The sequence below is a fragment of the Salvia miltiorrhiza genome, chromosome 7 (assembly GCF_028751815.1).
Source record: "Salvia miltiorrhiza cultivar Shanhuang (shh) chromosome 7, IMPLAD_Smil_shh, whole genome shotgun sequence".
NCBI classification, from domain to species: Eukaryota; Viridiplantae; Streptophyta; class Magnoliopsida; order Lamiales; family Lamiaceae; genus Salvia; species Salvia miltiorrhiza.
The window spans coordinates 42,349,940-42,364,227 of NC_080393.1; the positions used below are offsets into that span (position 1 = coordinate 42,349,940).

At 36.0% G+C, this 14,288-nt stretch overlaps 1 protein-coding gene across 1 annotated transcript; it reads right to left on the reverse strand.

Annotated features, from left to right (window-relative positions):
* Positions 1-10,363: 10,363 nt before the first annotated feature.
* Positions 10,364-12,828, reverse strand: LOC130993099 (probable xyloglucan endotransglucosylase/hydrolase protein 30). The gene is made up of 4 exons (XM_057917826.1): positions 12,577-12,828; positions 12,398-12,498; positions 12,110-12,318; positions 10,364-10,952 (listed from the first exon to the last, which is right to left on the reverse strand). The coding sequence occupies exons 1-4, from the start codon at positions 12,755-12,757 to the stop codon at positions 10,439-10,441; spliced, it is 1,005 nt and encodes a 334-aa protein (XP_057773809.1). The 5' UTR covers positions 12,758-12,828; the 3' UTR covers positions 10,364-10,438.
* Between the last annotated feature and the right edge of the window lie 1,460 nt (positions 12,829-14,288).

The window sequence follows — 14,288 nt, forward strand, 5'->3', positions numbered from 1 at the left end:
CGTTTAGATTTTTGCAGCTTTAGAAGTGTGATTAAGTAAATGTTTCATTAAAATTTAAAATTGAAGGCTACATGAATAAAATAGTAAATTGATAAATATTTTTAATACTTTAACAAATAAAAGGAGTATAATAAATAAAATGGGTATACGTATAGAATTACGTTAATTAAACTCAAATTATATTGTTAAAGTCCAAACTTAATTAAGTAGCCCAAAATTTCAAAAATTATATATAAGCTTTAACAGTTAAAATAAAATTTAAAAACAAAAATTAATAGAAAATAATAAATAAATAAATAACTACAATCATTATAGTGTAACTCTAAGAGCATCAACAGTAGGATACTTGATCCCACTTACTCGAGTAAATGGGAGATCGAGTACCCCACTGCAAGGCAGGTTTGCTCGAGGCCTACCCGATTTTTCGGGTAAGGCCTGATGTGATTAAATCCAAGCGCGTGTCATACACGCGCATTATTAAAAAAAATTAATTTAAATGTCGAACGCTCATTTATTATTAATTTTTAATTATGTCTTTAATTTTTTAAGTAATTTTAAATTATGTCTTTAGGTTCTTTTTTTTTAATGTAATTTTTAGGTTTTTAAAATTAATGCAATTTATTTTTTAAGTAAACTGTGTTATTTAAATTTGTGCAATTAAATTTAAATGAAAAATACAAAAATCAAAACTAAAAAAAATCAAGTAAGAGATTAATCATTCCACTGTGACCTCCTTACTCAATGCGGTCCCCCACTTCTATTAAATAAGCTATTAAGTCATCCCACTGTGGACGCTCTAATTTATTCTCTTCAACAGAGCCGTTTGTAATCTTTTTCTTTATGTGCACGTCCTCTTTTCCTCTTCTTTTATTTTCTTAACCGCCATTTCTTTTCTTCTCCATCATTGCGCATATTCATCCTCCCCATCGTCGGATAAATTGTACAGCTTGGAAGCAAGTTCACGGCTAGGGCGTCGTCCGCCTTCACTCCTAATTCATCGCGGCTCAAATTGCCACCATAAATTTCTTCAATGAAAATTTCAATGGGATGCCAATATTTTCAGCCAATATGTTCAGTCACTCGTTGATAAATTTTAGTTTCTATGACCGTCGGAGATGTTATTCACGAAAACGATGATTTTTGAATTGCCATGGGCAAGAAGAGGCAACTAGCGAGCTGGAGTCTAGCATGAACCAACAGTACCCCGAATTTCCATATCAAGGTGCAAATTTCGAGGACGAAATTTCCATAAGGAGAGTAAGTTATAATTGTTGGAATATCAAACAATAAACTTGATTTTAAACGAAGATATTTGTGTAGAAATGTCTAGAATATAAGAGAAAGATTAAAGAAAATAAAGAAATAGGAAATGAGCATGCGTGGAATAGTCTAGATTATGAATTATCTAGAATAAGCTAGCTTTTTACCAACTTAAGTCGGTTAAGTGGATTAACCGACCTTTTCCACTATATATACATACTCCATCCATCCCATTATTTATGACACGTATTCCATTTTGGGTTGTCCCAACCTATATGGCACGTTTATATTTTGGAAAATAATAAGGACTCACTTAAGCCTTAATTTAATCAATAATTACCTACCTAAAACTCATTTCCTAGTTCTTCTCTCTCTCTCCCCTCCCCTCACCTACCAGCCGCCTCCCTTCTCTTCAAAAAATTCTCGGCCACCACCGCACGTCGATCTGCCGCCTCCACCGCCACCACCGCCCATCGATCTGCCGACCACCACCGTCATTTCCTCTTTCCCTCCATTCTCAGTTTTTCACGCACCCACTCAACCAGTGAACCCAAATCTTGAGTCTTCTCTCGTCGCCTCCACCTTTCTCTCTCCGTTAAAGAGCGCCGCCGCCGGCTTCGCTCTCCCCTCTCTCGCCAATTTTTTCCGCTCGATTCCCGGTGACGACAGCCAACCTCCGCCGCGCCCAAGCCCCTGCCTCCCTCTCTGATCACTCCATCATTCGACGCTGTCATTACCCCCTCCTCCATCACGCCTCCTCCGTCGTCGACGAAATCTTCAGCCCCACCGCCAGGAGACGCAGCAGCGGCGCGGTCCGCCTCCACCCTCACCGTAGCCCCTTTTTGCCTCCACTCTAGCTTCTGGATTTTCAATTTTTGTCTTCAATACTTGGGTTTCGATGTTTATGGGTAGATCTGGTTTTGATTTTTGTTTCGATTTTATCTTATATACTTGTGGATTTGTGGATTTTTGTTTGTGGGTTTCGATTTTGGTTTCGATACTTGTAGACTTGTGGATTTTGATTTTTGTTTGTGGATTTGTGGATTTGGATTTGTCGATTTTGCATATTGTTCAATTTTTGTTTGTGGGTTTTGCTGGTGAATCGAGCTGGCCGACGACGGAGGCAGCGGCGGTGGCGACTCTCCACCGTGAGCCCAGCGGCATTGGAGGACGAAGGAGGCGGCGACTGTTCTCTGTCTCCGGCACAAGGGGCGTACGCCCTGTTCCGAACGAGAGGCGGAGAGAGAGAGCTGGAGAGAGGAAGAGAGAGAAGAGGGAAGAGGGAAGAGGGAAGAGGGAAGAGGGAAGAGGGAAGGGAGAGAGGTGACAAGGGGAGGACGGAGAGGGGCTGACGACAGAGGCGCTCGCCGGCGGTGGCGCCGTGTACCTGGCCGGCGAGAGAAAGACAGGCCGAGAGAGGAGTGACTGTGTGACTTATGTTAATTAAAATAACACTAAACATCTAATTCCCTTAATTCTACTCTTCTTAATCTTCGTGCCCAACAGTAACGTCCCATAAATAATGGGACGGAGGGAGTATGTAATACTTGTGTAGTGAAATATAAGAGTGAGAGAAATATTAAAATTTGTGATCAATAATTCATTTGCTTAATTCCTACCCACACGTCCACACACTGTGCACTTTTGTAATCCTCCAATATTTCATTAAATACCTCCCTTATATATATACATCTCTTTAAATTTCCAACAAAGTGGTATCAGAGCCACAAATTCTACTTGTGGTATGGCGAATTTACAATCGTTTCAAGTCCCCATGCTCAACAAGAGCAATTTCGATAATTGAAGCATCAAGATGAATGCGCTATTGGGAGCCCATGACATTTGGGAGATCGTAAAGAATGGCTATGAGGAGCCGCAGGATGAGGCCTCACTATCCCAACAACAAAAGGATAGATTGTGAGACGCGAGAAAGAGAGACAAGAAGGCTCTCTGTCTCATTGATCAGGCGCTGGGGGACGACGATTTGGAGAAGATCTCGAACGCGAGCACAACCAAGGAAGCGTGGGAGAAGCTCAAGAACGCGTGCAAAGGAGCGGAGCAAGTAAAGAAGGTACGTCTCCAAACTCTAAGAGGAGAGTTTGAGTCTTTGCTTATGAAAGAGTCCGAATCGATTTCAGATTATTTTTGAAGAGTTTTGGCGGTCTCAAATCAAATGAAAAGAAATGATGAAAAATTGGAGGATGTTAGAATTATGGAGAAAATATTGCGCTTACTAACCCCAAGATTTGAGCATATAGTAATAACAATTGAAGAAACTAAAAATTTGGAGGAGATGACTATCGATCTCTTATTAGGATCGTTACAAGCATATGAGGAAAAACAAAAGAAGAAGCAAGAAATTGTCGAGCAACTTTTAAAGTTGCAAGTGAGCCCGAAAGAGAAAGAAGAAAGTTTGAGCGATGGTCGTGGCCGACAAGAAAGAGGTCGCGGACAACGACAAGATCGAGGCAGAGGCCGTGGACGTGGACGTGGACAAGGACGAGGAGGCTTCGTCAATAGTGAAAGAAATGAGTTTACAAGTGGTCGGGAGAGGAGCAACCCGCAGTCAAGGTACGATGAATCTTCTATAAAGTGTTATAATTGCCATAAATTTGGGCACTGTGCTTTCGAGTGCCAAAATTCAAAAGTAAACGTTGAAGAGAAATCCAACTTTGCTGAAAATACAAGTCAAGAAATTGGTAGTGTGCTTCTGGCATATAAAGGAGAAGCTGGAAGACAAGATGACACGTGGTACCTTGACGCTGGTGCTAGCAATCACATGTGTGGGAAGAAAAGCATGTTCGTGGAGCTCGATGAGTCGGTAAGTGGAAATGTCTCCTTTGGTGATGAATCTAAAATTTCAATTATGAATTTTAATTTGCTTGAAGAATGGAAATCATGAATTTATTTTCAACGTTTATTATGTGCCCAATATGAAGAATAGTTTGGGACAACTCTTAGAGAAAGGTTATGATATTCACATGAGAGATTATAACCTTTCAATAAGAGATGGCAAAAATAATCTTATTGCCAATGTGCCAATGTCTAAAAATAGAATGTTCATATTGAATATTCGGAATGACGTGGCAAAATGCTTGAAAGCGTGTTACCAAGATAAGTCTTGGTTGTGGCACATTCAGTTTGGGCACTTGAACTTTGGTGGTTTGGAGTTATTATCAAAGAAAGAGATGGTGAGAGGTCTACCATCCATCAAACATCCCGATCAACTCTGTGAAGGTTGTCTACTCGGGAAGCAGTTCAGAATGTCATTCCCAAAGGAGTCAAGCTCAAGAGCTCAAAAGCCACTGGAGTTGATTCATGCTGACGTGTGTGGGCCAATAAATCCAAGCTCCATCGGTAAAAATAATTATTTTATGCTTTTCATTGCTGATTTTTTAAGAAAGACGTGGGTTTATTTCTTGAAGCAGAAGTCAGAAGTATTTCATGCATTCAAGAAATTCAAAGCTGCCATCGAGAAAGAGAGCGGACAATAAATCAAGGCCCTGAGGTCCGATCGAGGAGGAGAATTCACATCAAGGGAGTTTATAGAATTTTGCGAAGCAAATGGAATTCGGCGGCCCCTGACAGTTCCGACATCCCCCCAACAAAATGGAGTGGCGAAAAAAAAAACAGAACAGTCATGGAGATGGCAAGGAGCATGCTAAAGACGAAGAATGTGCCTAAGGAATTCTGGGCAAAAGCAGTGGCGTGCGCGGTGTATCTGTCCAATCGATCTCCAACAAGAAGTGTTTTGGGAAAGACTCCACAAGAAGCTTGGAGTGGGAGAAAGCTGGGAATTTCCCACCTAAAGGTATTTGGGAGCAAAGCCTACGTGCATGTACCGGATGAGAGAAGGAAGAAGCTCGACGATAAAAGTGAAGCATTTATCTTTATCGGGTGCGACTCTAACTCTAAAGGCTATAAGTTATACAATCCAAATACCAAGAAAATAGTGATAAGTCGAGATGTGGAGTTCGACGAATAAGGAGTCTGGGATTTCAGCTCTAGCGGTGACTTCACCTATATCCCACAATTAGAAGAACAAAGAGCAGAAGAGCAAGTTGGAGAAGTCCAACAAGAGCCAGTAACTCCACCAGCTTCACCTGTGCCAGTCACTGAAGACTCGCCACCATCTTTCTTAAATGAAAGAGCCACACCACGAGCAAGAAGTTTGGGCGAGATATATGAAGATACTGAAAGGTTAGAAGATCTTATCTTATTCTATCGATTTGCTGATTGTGAGCCTGTTAGCTTTGAAGAAGCAGCAAATAACGAAAATTGGCGAGTCACGATGGATGAAGAGATCAAAGCCATAAACAAGAATGATACGTGGGAGCTCGTGACACTGCCGAAAGGGCACAGGGCCATTGGAGTCAAGTGGGTGTATAAGGTTAAGAAGAATTCCAAAGGTGAAGTTGAAAGATATAAAGCAAAGCTAGTTGCGAAAGGATACAGCCAAAGAGCCGGAATTGACTATTTGCCCCGATCGCTCGTCTAGAAACTATTTGACTAATAATTTCTCTTGCAGCATAGAATAGATGGAAGATTTTTCAAATGGATGTCAAGTCAGCCTTCTTGAATGGATATATAGACAAAGAAGTCTATATCAAGCAGCCAATGGGCTACGAGGTGAAAGGCCAAGAAGAAAAAGTTTTGAAGTTAAAGAAGGCCCTGTACGGACTAAAGCAAGCACCAAGGGCATGGAATAGCAGGATCAATAAGTACTTGGAGGAGAATGGTTTCACTAAATGCCCTCACGAGCATGCCCTCTATGTTAAAGTCAATGGAGGAGAGATCTTAATTGTGTGCTTGTATGTAGATGATTTGATCTTCACAGGAAATAATCCAAAGATGATTGAGGAGTTCAAGAAGGCCATGACAAAAGAGCTCGAGATGACTGACATTGGGCTGATGGCGTACTACCTCGGCGTGGAAGTCAAGCAACTCGAAGATGGGATCTTCATCACACAAGAAGGTTATGCCAAGGAAATCCTCAAGAAGTTTAAGATGGAGGATACTGCAAAGCAATCAACACGCCAGTGGAATGCGGGATCAAATTATCCAAGAACGATGGAGGAGGAAAAGTTGACCCGACATTGTTCAAGAGCTTGGTTGGAAGTTTACGGTACTTAACTTGCACAAGGCCGGACATTCTTTATGCGATAGGACTCATGAGTCGCTATATGGAGAATCCAACCACTACGCATTTTAAGGCGGCAAAGAGAATTCTTCGCTACCTCAAAGGTACGCTCAACTACGGCCTATTCTACTAAACTACTAATCAATATAAGCTTGTCGGGTATAGTGATAGTGACTGGGCCGAAGACAATAACGATCGAAAAAGTACAAGTGGATTCGTATTTTTATGGGAGACACCACTTTCACCTAGATGTCCAAGAAGCAACCCATAGTCACGCTGTCAACGTGTGAAGCTGAATATGTGGCTGCCACATCTAGTGTTTGCCATGCAGTTTGGCTACGAAGTTTATTGGAGGAGCTTGGGTGGCCACAGAAGGAGCCAACAACTATTTGCGTGGATAACAAGTCGGCGATCACGCTATCCAAAAATCCGATGTTTCATAATCGAAGCAAACATATTGACACCCACATCCACTACATCAGAGAATGCATCGCAAAGAAGGAGATCCAAGTGGAGTATGTGAAATCACAAGATCAAGTTGCCTACATTTTTACCAAGCCGCTCAAGTTCGAGGAATTTGCTAAATTCAGAAGTTTGCTGGGAATGACAAACCAAGTTTAAGGGGGAGTGTTGGAATATCAAACAATAAACTTGATTTTAAATGAAGATATTTGTGTAGAAATGTCTAGAATATAAGAGAAAGATTAAAGAAAATAAATAAATAGGAAATGAGCATGTGTGGAATAGTCTAGATTAGGAATTATCTAGAATAAGCTAGCGTTTTACCAACTGAAGTCGGTTAAGTGGATTAACCGACCTTTCCCACTATATATACATATGTTGTGTAGTGAAATATAAGAGTGAGAGAAATATTAAAATTTGTGATGAACACGTCTACACACTGTGCACTTTTGTAATCCTCCAACATTTCATTAAATTCCTCCCTTATATATATAGATCTCTCTAAATTTCCACAATAATACCTCAGATTTTCGATCCTAGGACACATAATATCTTATTGATATTATTAACATATGATATATAGGTCCCTAATTACAGTTAATAAGAAAAATTATTTTCGCGATAATTTAAGGGATCTTGATGCTTAAGAAAAACGGAAAATAGAATAAATTAAGATAATTATTTTATTTTTCCGTGTATTATTGATTTAAATCAATATGTATATATGAATATTTTTCATTCCAAGGAATGAAAAAAGTGCATATTTATTTCTATACGAGGTACTTTTTAAAACGGGTTTGAGAAAAAATGGGCCGGTAGAAAGAGCCGAAGGGTGGGCCGATTTTAAGAGAACCTTCGGCCAATTTTTAAGGTCTATTTCTAAGCCCAAAATCAGCCCAATTCAGGCACTAAACCCACCCAAAAATCTGTTTCATTGTTTAAATTCAAAAGGGGACAAGAAGCATCATTTCATGCATTAGGAACCATCCAAAAGCATGAGAAATGTAAGAGCCACACAACCTAATGCACCCATGCATTGGTCGGCAGCCACCCTACCTCCCCAAGGCCCTCCAATTTTTCGTGCTCCCTCCATGTAAGTGGAGCATGTCTAGCATTAGTGATAAATGCACTCGACATGTTCGACCACTATGAGTTGTTGAGTATGTCGAGCATTAGTGTGTTTGTGATAAATACATTAATACTCGCATGTTGAGCAATCGAACATTCACTACAAGAAAATGCGGCTCTAACGACCAAAATTTCGGTCGTTAAAACCAAAAAATCGGTCGTTAATATTTTTAACGACCGATTTAACGACCGTTTTTTTTCGGTCGTTGTTTGCATCGTCGCCCGAGTTTTAACGACCGTTTTTTCAGTCGTTAAAATCAACGACCGAAATTTCGGTCGTTAAAAAGAGGAAAAAAAAAATTATTTTTTTTATTTTTTTTAAATAACGACCGAAATTTTATTTTTAACGACCGAAAATTCGGTCGTTAAAAATTAATAAAAAAATAATTTTTTTTCGAAAAAAAAATATATTTTTATTTATTATTATTTTTTTTAATCTTTGTATCCCAGAAGTATTTTTAGTGTATTTCTAATGTATTTTGACCTTAATTGCATACCATTTGACGAACTTCCCAGTAGGTCACCCATCTTACTTGTGCTCTAAGTCAAGAGCGCTTAACCTTGAAGTTCCTTTCGAGTAGTCACCAGTACAGAACACTCGTATTGATATATATAGTACCTGTTAATTCATTTAAACTCTAATTCAATATAAAATATCATTAATCATTCATAACCTTATAATATGTCGAGATAATAACTAAGATTTGTGGTGCCGGCGAAACATTGACGGTAAATATAAGATCGAATTTAAAATAATAAAAAATTAATATTATCGTAATTTAAAAAAGAAAAGAAAATATGAGTATGAAAAATAACAAGCAAATATACAACAAAATCAATATTAAATCAAATAATCAATATTAATAAAATTAATATTTCAAAAATAATTTTATTACTTTAAATAATAAAATTATTAATATTTTGAAAATAATGAATCTAATAATTTGAAAATCTAATAAGTCTAATAATTTATTATAATAAATCCAATAAATCTAATAATTTATTATTATTTGTAAATAATATCACATTTTTATTAATAATAAATATTATCTATTTTTTTAGAATAATATTATGAAAATAACAATCATTTTTAAAATATTCTCTATAATTTGAAAATAATAATTAAATAGAAAATTAATAAAAAATAGTTAAATATCTATATTAATAATATTTAAATAAAAACGAAATTTAAAAAGAAAAATAATCAAAAATATTAAATATTAATAATCAAAAATAAAAATAAAAATAAATAAAAATAAAAATGAAATTTAAAAATTTTAAAAATTGAAAAAATATTATTAACGACCGATTATTCGGTTGTTAATAAATAAAATAAATAATAAAAAAATTTAAATAAATAAAAAATAATAAAAAAAAAATAAATAAAAAAAAATAAATAAAAATAATTTAAAAATATTTTTTATTTAAAAAAAATTTAAAAAATTAAAAATAATATTAACGACCGAATAATTCGGTCGTTAAAAAAATAAAAATATATATTAACGACCGAATTTTCGGTCGTTAAAATTAAAAAAAAAACTAAAATATAAAAAAATAATTTTTACGATCGAATTTTCGGTCGTTAATAAAAAAAAATATTAAAATATTAAAAAAATAATTAGCGACCGAATTTTCGGTCGTTAAAAAATAAAAAAAATAAAAAATAAAATCGGTCGTGAAACGGTCGTAAATCGGTCGTTAAGGCCGCAAAATTAACGACCGAAAATTTCGATCGTTAATTTCGGTCGTTAAACGCGTGTTTTTTTGTAGTGATTATTGGTCAAGCATTTTTACAAAATACACTAATGCTCGACATACTCGACCATTGCGAATCGAGCATTTGAGCATTAATGCAAAATGCACTAATGCTCATTAATGCTCGACATAAGGGTAAAAAATTCCTAAATAGGTATAATTTATATTTTGTAAAAGGTGAGTATGTTTTTAGATTGTATTTTGCAATAGGCATATATCATTTTGCCACATTTTATTTTATCTTATCATCGTTAACATATTTTTTTTAATCTTATCATTAAATAAATTATTTTAATTAAAGATGGTAGACTCGCACATAAGATCACCCTATCACTGGACCAAAAATGCACATATTTATAATACAATTTTAATATTTTAACATCATATTTTAGATTCTAGGGCAAACACTTACATGACATATATTTCTTTAATGACAAATGTTTACAAGTTAATTAGATATATTAGCAAACTTCTAGGGTCGCAAAATTAATTGGGACATTTGCAAAAATGCCCACATCCTTATAAAACTTGTAAAACTGCCCACTTTTATAAACAAAAGTGGGCAATTTTACAAGTTTTTTATAAGAAGGGGGCATTTTTCCCTATTAACACAAATTAATTTAGTTACAAAAGGTAGAAGCACATGCAGTCTAGCTAGCCTAGTCTACGCTACAGTCGATACGTAGGTAAAAGTCAGCGAGCAGCTTGATACTTGGTTCCCTTGCTCCGCCGCTCGCCGCCCCTACCACGGCGACCGTTTGATCTTCCAGCACCCCGCCTGCCACCATTCATAAGTATTTCCCTCTCCGAGGGCACATCGACGCACTCAGGAGGGGGCACCGGGTACCTTACATTGTCGTAGCAATAGGAATAATACATATACCTCTGGCGAAACCACTGCATGGATTTGCGGCGGTCGGCAGTGATGGTGGAGTAGTCTGCCACCATCAACGCCGCAATATGGTCGGTGCAGTTGCTGGATTGTAATTGATCGACGGGGTCAACGACGCAGCCTTGGAGGACTAGGTCTCGGAACTCGGCGATGAAGGGTTGGTGTCGGTAGTCCACTTTCCTCTTGCCGCCGCTCGTGGCCCAAGATGACGCATCCCATATGGTTGCGTAGACAGACATTGGCTTCGAGGGGTAGTCGCCTCGCATGCCCGCATTGCGAATCACGTGACGTATTGGAATCTCGTCCACGTAGAATCTGTTTTCTAATACATTTATTTTAATTTTTGTGCTGAAAATTGATTTAGAGAGTATTTTATACTCTCTCCATCCCACTTCAATTGGCTCACTTGCCTTTTTTGTTTGTCCCATTTCAATTGGCACTTTTCAAAAATAGTATGTGGTCCCTATCTTCTCTACACATATTAAATAAATGGTCCCCACTCACTTTACACACTCAATCCTTTATTCTTAATCTCCGTGCCCAAAATAAAAGTGCCAATTGAAGTGGGACGGATGGAGTAGTTTTTTTTAAAATTATTTTTTTGGGTTCATGGTGTAATATGAAACGCCTATTTTCTTTTACATAGGTATAGTGATAGACTACCTGAACTCTATGTTCCATCATCTATGTCACAAAATAAATTTTACTATTTAAAAAAAATATTTACTATAATGTAAAAATTTATTATTGTATAGTGAATGGCAAACATTTAATACAAAATTGAAATTAAAAATAAAAAAATACTGTAATTTTTTAAAAAATTTATCCTAATAATCATTTTTAAATAAGACAATAGAAATTAAAATACAAAAATAGTTATAAGTCCTAATTGGATTGGTGAATTCTAGTCAATAATTTTGAAATTAAGCTATATAACAATGCACTGAAATTGAAGAAAAAATAAAAATATAATTAAAATAATTTAATTGTAAGACACTAAAGTTGGGATAGAGGATCTCAAGTGACTAGTATAGAATCGTAATTTCATATAATATTTTTTTTTATAAAATAATTAGTTTTACTATTTTGGAAATTAAATATAGAATAAAAAATTGAATTATGATAACCAAGGTATAATCTTTAAATGGTACTATGCATCGTAAGCTACAATGTGAAATTCGATTTTTCTTTCCAACAATGTCATATTGTACAGCGCTTCATATTTATCACGGTTATTCATATTACATTTTACTTTTTAATGAAAATAATTTGACACGTGCTTCTATGATAGTAGAAACTTCAACAAGTTTATATAGGTTGGAAATTTGATGTTGATAGTTATAAAATAATCTTAAAATCAACTATGCCTAAATTACGTTTATTCTTTCAAAATCCATTATTTTGAATAAAATCAATCTGGCTGGTTGATGAGAGAATTTAGGTAAAAAAGAATAGAGGAGATAGTGGATTACATGATGTTTTGTGGGGTCCAGAGAATGCTGTAGCGATGGGAGTCCTTGCTGGGGTCGAACCACAAGCGGTATCTCTCCTCCCTCCCACGCGAAACGCTGCCGTTTCCATACAAATTGGTCTGGAATCTCCATGCATGTCCTTGCACATTTCCCAGAAACTCGATGTCTAATTCGTCGTGGTTCTTTTCAAACGTATCCACATTCGATGTCTGCATGCAAATATTTGAACGTAATATTCATGAATGCACATTAATTATTTATTAATTCTTCAAACGAAATTGAAGCTACGTAGAATGCGACGACGATGCCGGCGGTGTATTTGGAGGGCATCTTGATGCTGGCGCTGAAGAACCCATAGTTGTAATAATCGGACGAAATGATGCCGGAGCCTGATCATCACCCAAATTAACAAATAATTATATCTATATATGCATGCATGCAATGCAGAGAGAGAGAGAGAGAATTACCAGAAAGGCGGTTGAGGAGGAGGCTGACGGCGTTGTCATCAGGGGATCGCTTAATGTTGAAATCGCTGAAGAGGGGAGTGTAGGATTGGGAGAAGGTGAGGGTGGTGAGGTTGAACGCTGTGGATGAGAGCAAACTCGACGTGGATAAGAGGAAGAGGAGACGCAGAGAGGGACTAGGCATGTTTGTAGAGGAGATAGCGTTGGAGATTCCATTTCTTTTCTTTTCTTTCTTTTCTTTACTAACTATATTGCCATTTATCTCGCTCCAACTTAATATACTTGTGCACCAATTATGTTAGCTATATTTGAAAAATGCTTATTCCAATTTTTTTTTTACTATAACCGTTTATTTTAAAAAATTATGAAAATAATTATGATTGTACTATTATACTCCTATAGCCTCCAAATTAAATTTGAATATGTAATAACTTATTAATATAGCCAGTAAATCTTAAGAAATAGAGTTTGCAGTAAAAGATCATAAACAGAAAGAAAAATCAAAGAAGCTATATTTTCTATCTGACAAAGTTCAAATTTGCCATTGGCTAATATAAATAAAAGAAGTTTACATGTGAAGCATTGATCGAGGCTGCCCCACTTTAAAACCATTTGCCTTGACTATTACTTGGAGGGTATGGTTGATTTTGTATATTGAAAATAAGAACTTTTTATGCTTTGTATATAATATTTCTTATGTTTACTTTTTATCTTCTATCTGATTTATTCATGATTGCATATGTATGTCTTAATATCTTTATATAAGTAGATTATATGGTATCTTATAGATCACAGAAGATCATATAATTAAAATAACCTTACGAGATATAAATTGATCACAGCCGAGACGACTCTAGGACGAGCCGATGATTTTAAGCTGTAGTATAGATAGAAGTAGTTTGTCTTGACTACTTGTTTATATTGGTGCATGTAAACGTATTGATAGGATCACAGTGAGATGTATTCTTCTGTCTGACCTAAATGAGGAATCAAAATATCGGTGACTTAATGGACCTAAATCCTAATAAGATTTCAGGTATATATATAAAATTATGTTTTACTTTGATTTGCTATGGGTGAGAGTTATATATTAAGTTGAGTACTCTGTATCTTGGGTGATAGCAATTTATATATGATATTTGATAATCTGTATTAGGTAACTGTATCCGGTATAAAATGATAACATCCCCTTAAGGAGCTCAAAAAAGGTTTATTGTGCTAAACCCTGCAAGTTGATTAAGTTCAAGCACAATAAGAAATGTTGAGTGGTGTACTACTTAAGGATTAATAAAAAATTAATTAATATAAGTTGCATACGTTTTAATTAATTAATGGATGTTGGATAATTTAAATACGAGGTTCGATAAGTCTAAATACAAGCCCCAACTCATCATCGGCAATGAAGAGATAAGTCAATATTGATTCTCTAGTGGAATGAGATTAATATTTATGAATTAATTATGATATAGGCTGATCATAAGAATTAATTCATTTGAGTTTCATCTTTATTCCTTGTATTTGAGGCCTGAACTGGCCCAAAGTCTCGTGAGCCTAGTAGAAAAAAAATAAGTCAGGCTCATTAAAAGGCCCAAAGTCTATATTTATAATTATAAATATAATTATCTGCTCGTAGAACATAACACACGTACAATAATAAAGCTAGGTTTTCTGTCACAGCAGAATAGAGAGCAGGCGCCACTTTCTAAGAAAGTTTA

What these genes read in the sequence shown, in the direction of transcription:
- LOC130993099 (XM_057917826.1), bottom strand. Translation starts at nt 12,757, where the DNA reads ATGCCTAGTCCCTCTCTGCGTCTCCTCTTCCTCTTATCCACGTCGAGT. An exon ending in CCTCCTCAACCGCCTTTCTG is followed by an intron (nt 12,499 to 12,576) that starts GTAATTCTCTCT and finishes GGTGATGATCAG; the next exon opens with GCTCCGGCATCATTTCGTCC. An exon ending in TGGACCCCACAAAACATCAT is followed by an intron (nt 10,953 to 12,109) that starts GTAATCCACTAT and finishes ATTAGAAAACAG; the next exon opens with ATTCTACGTGGACGAGATTC.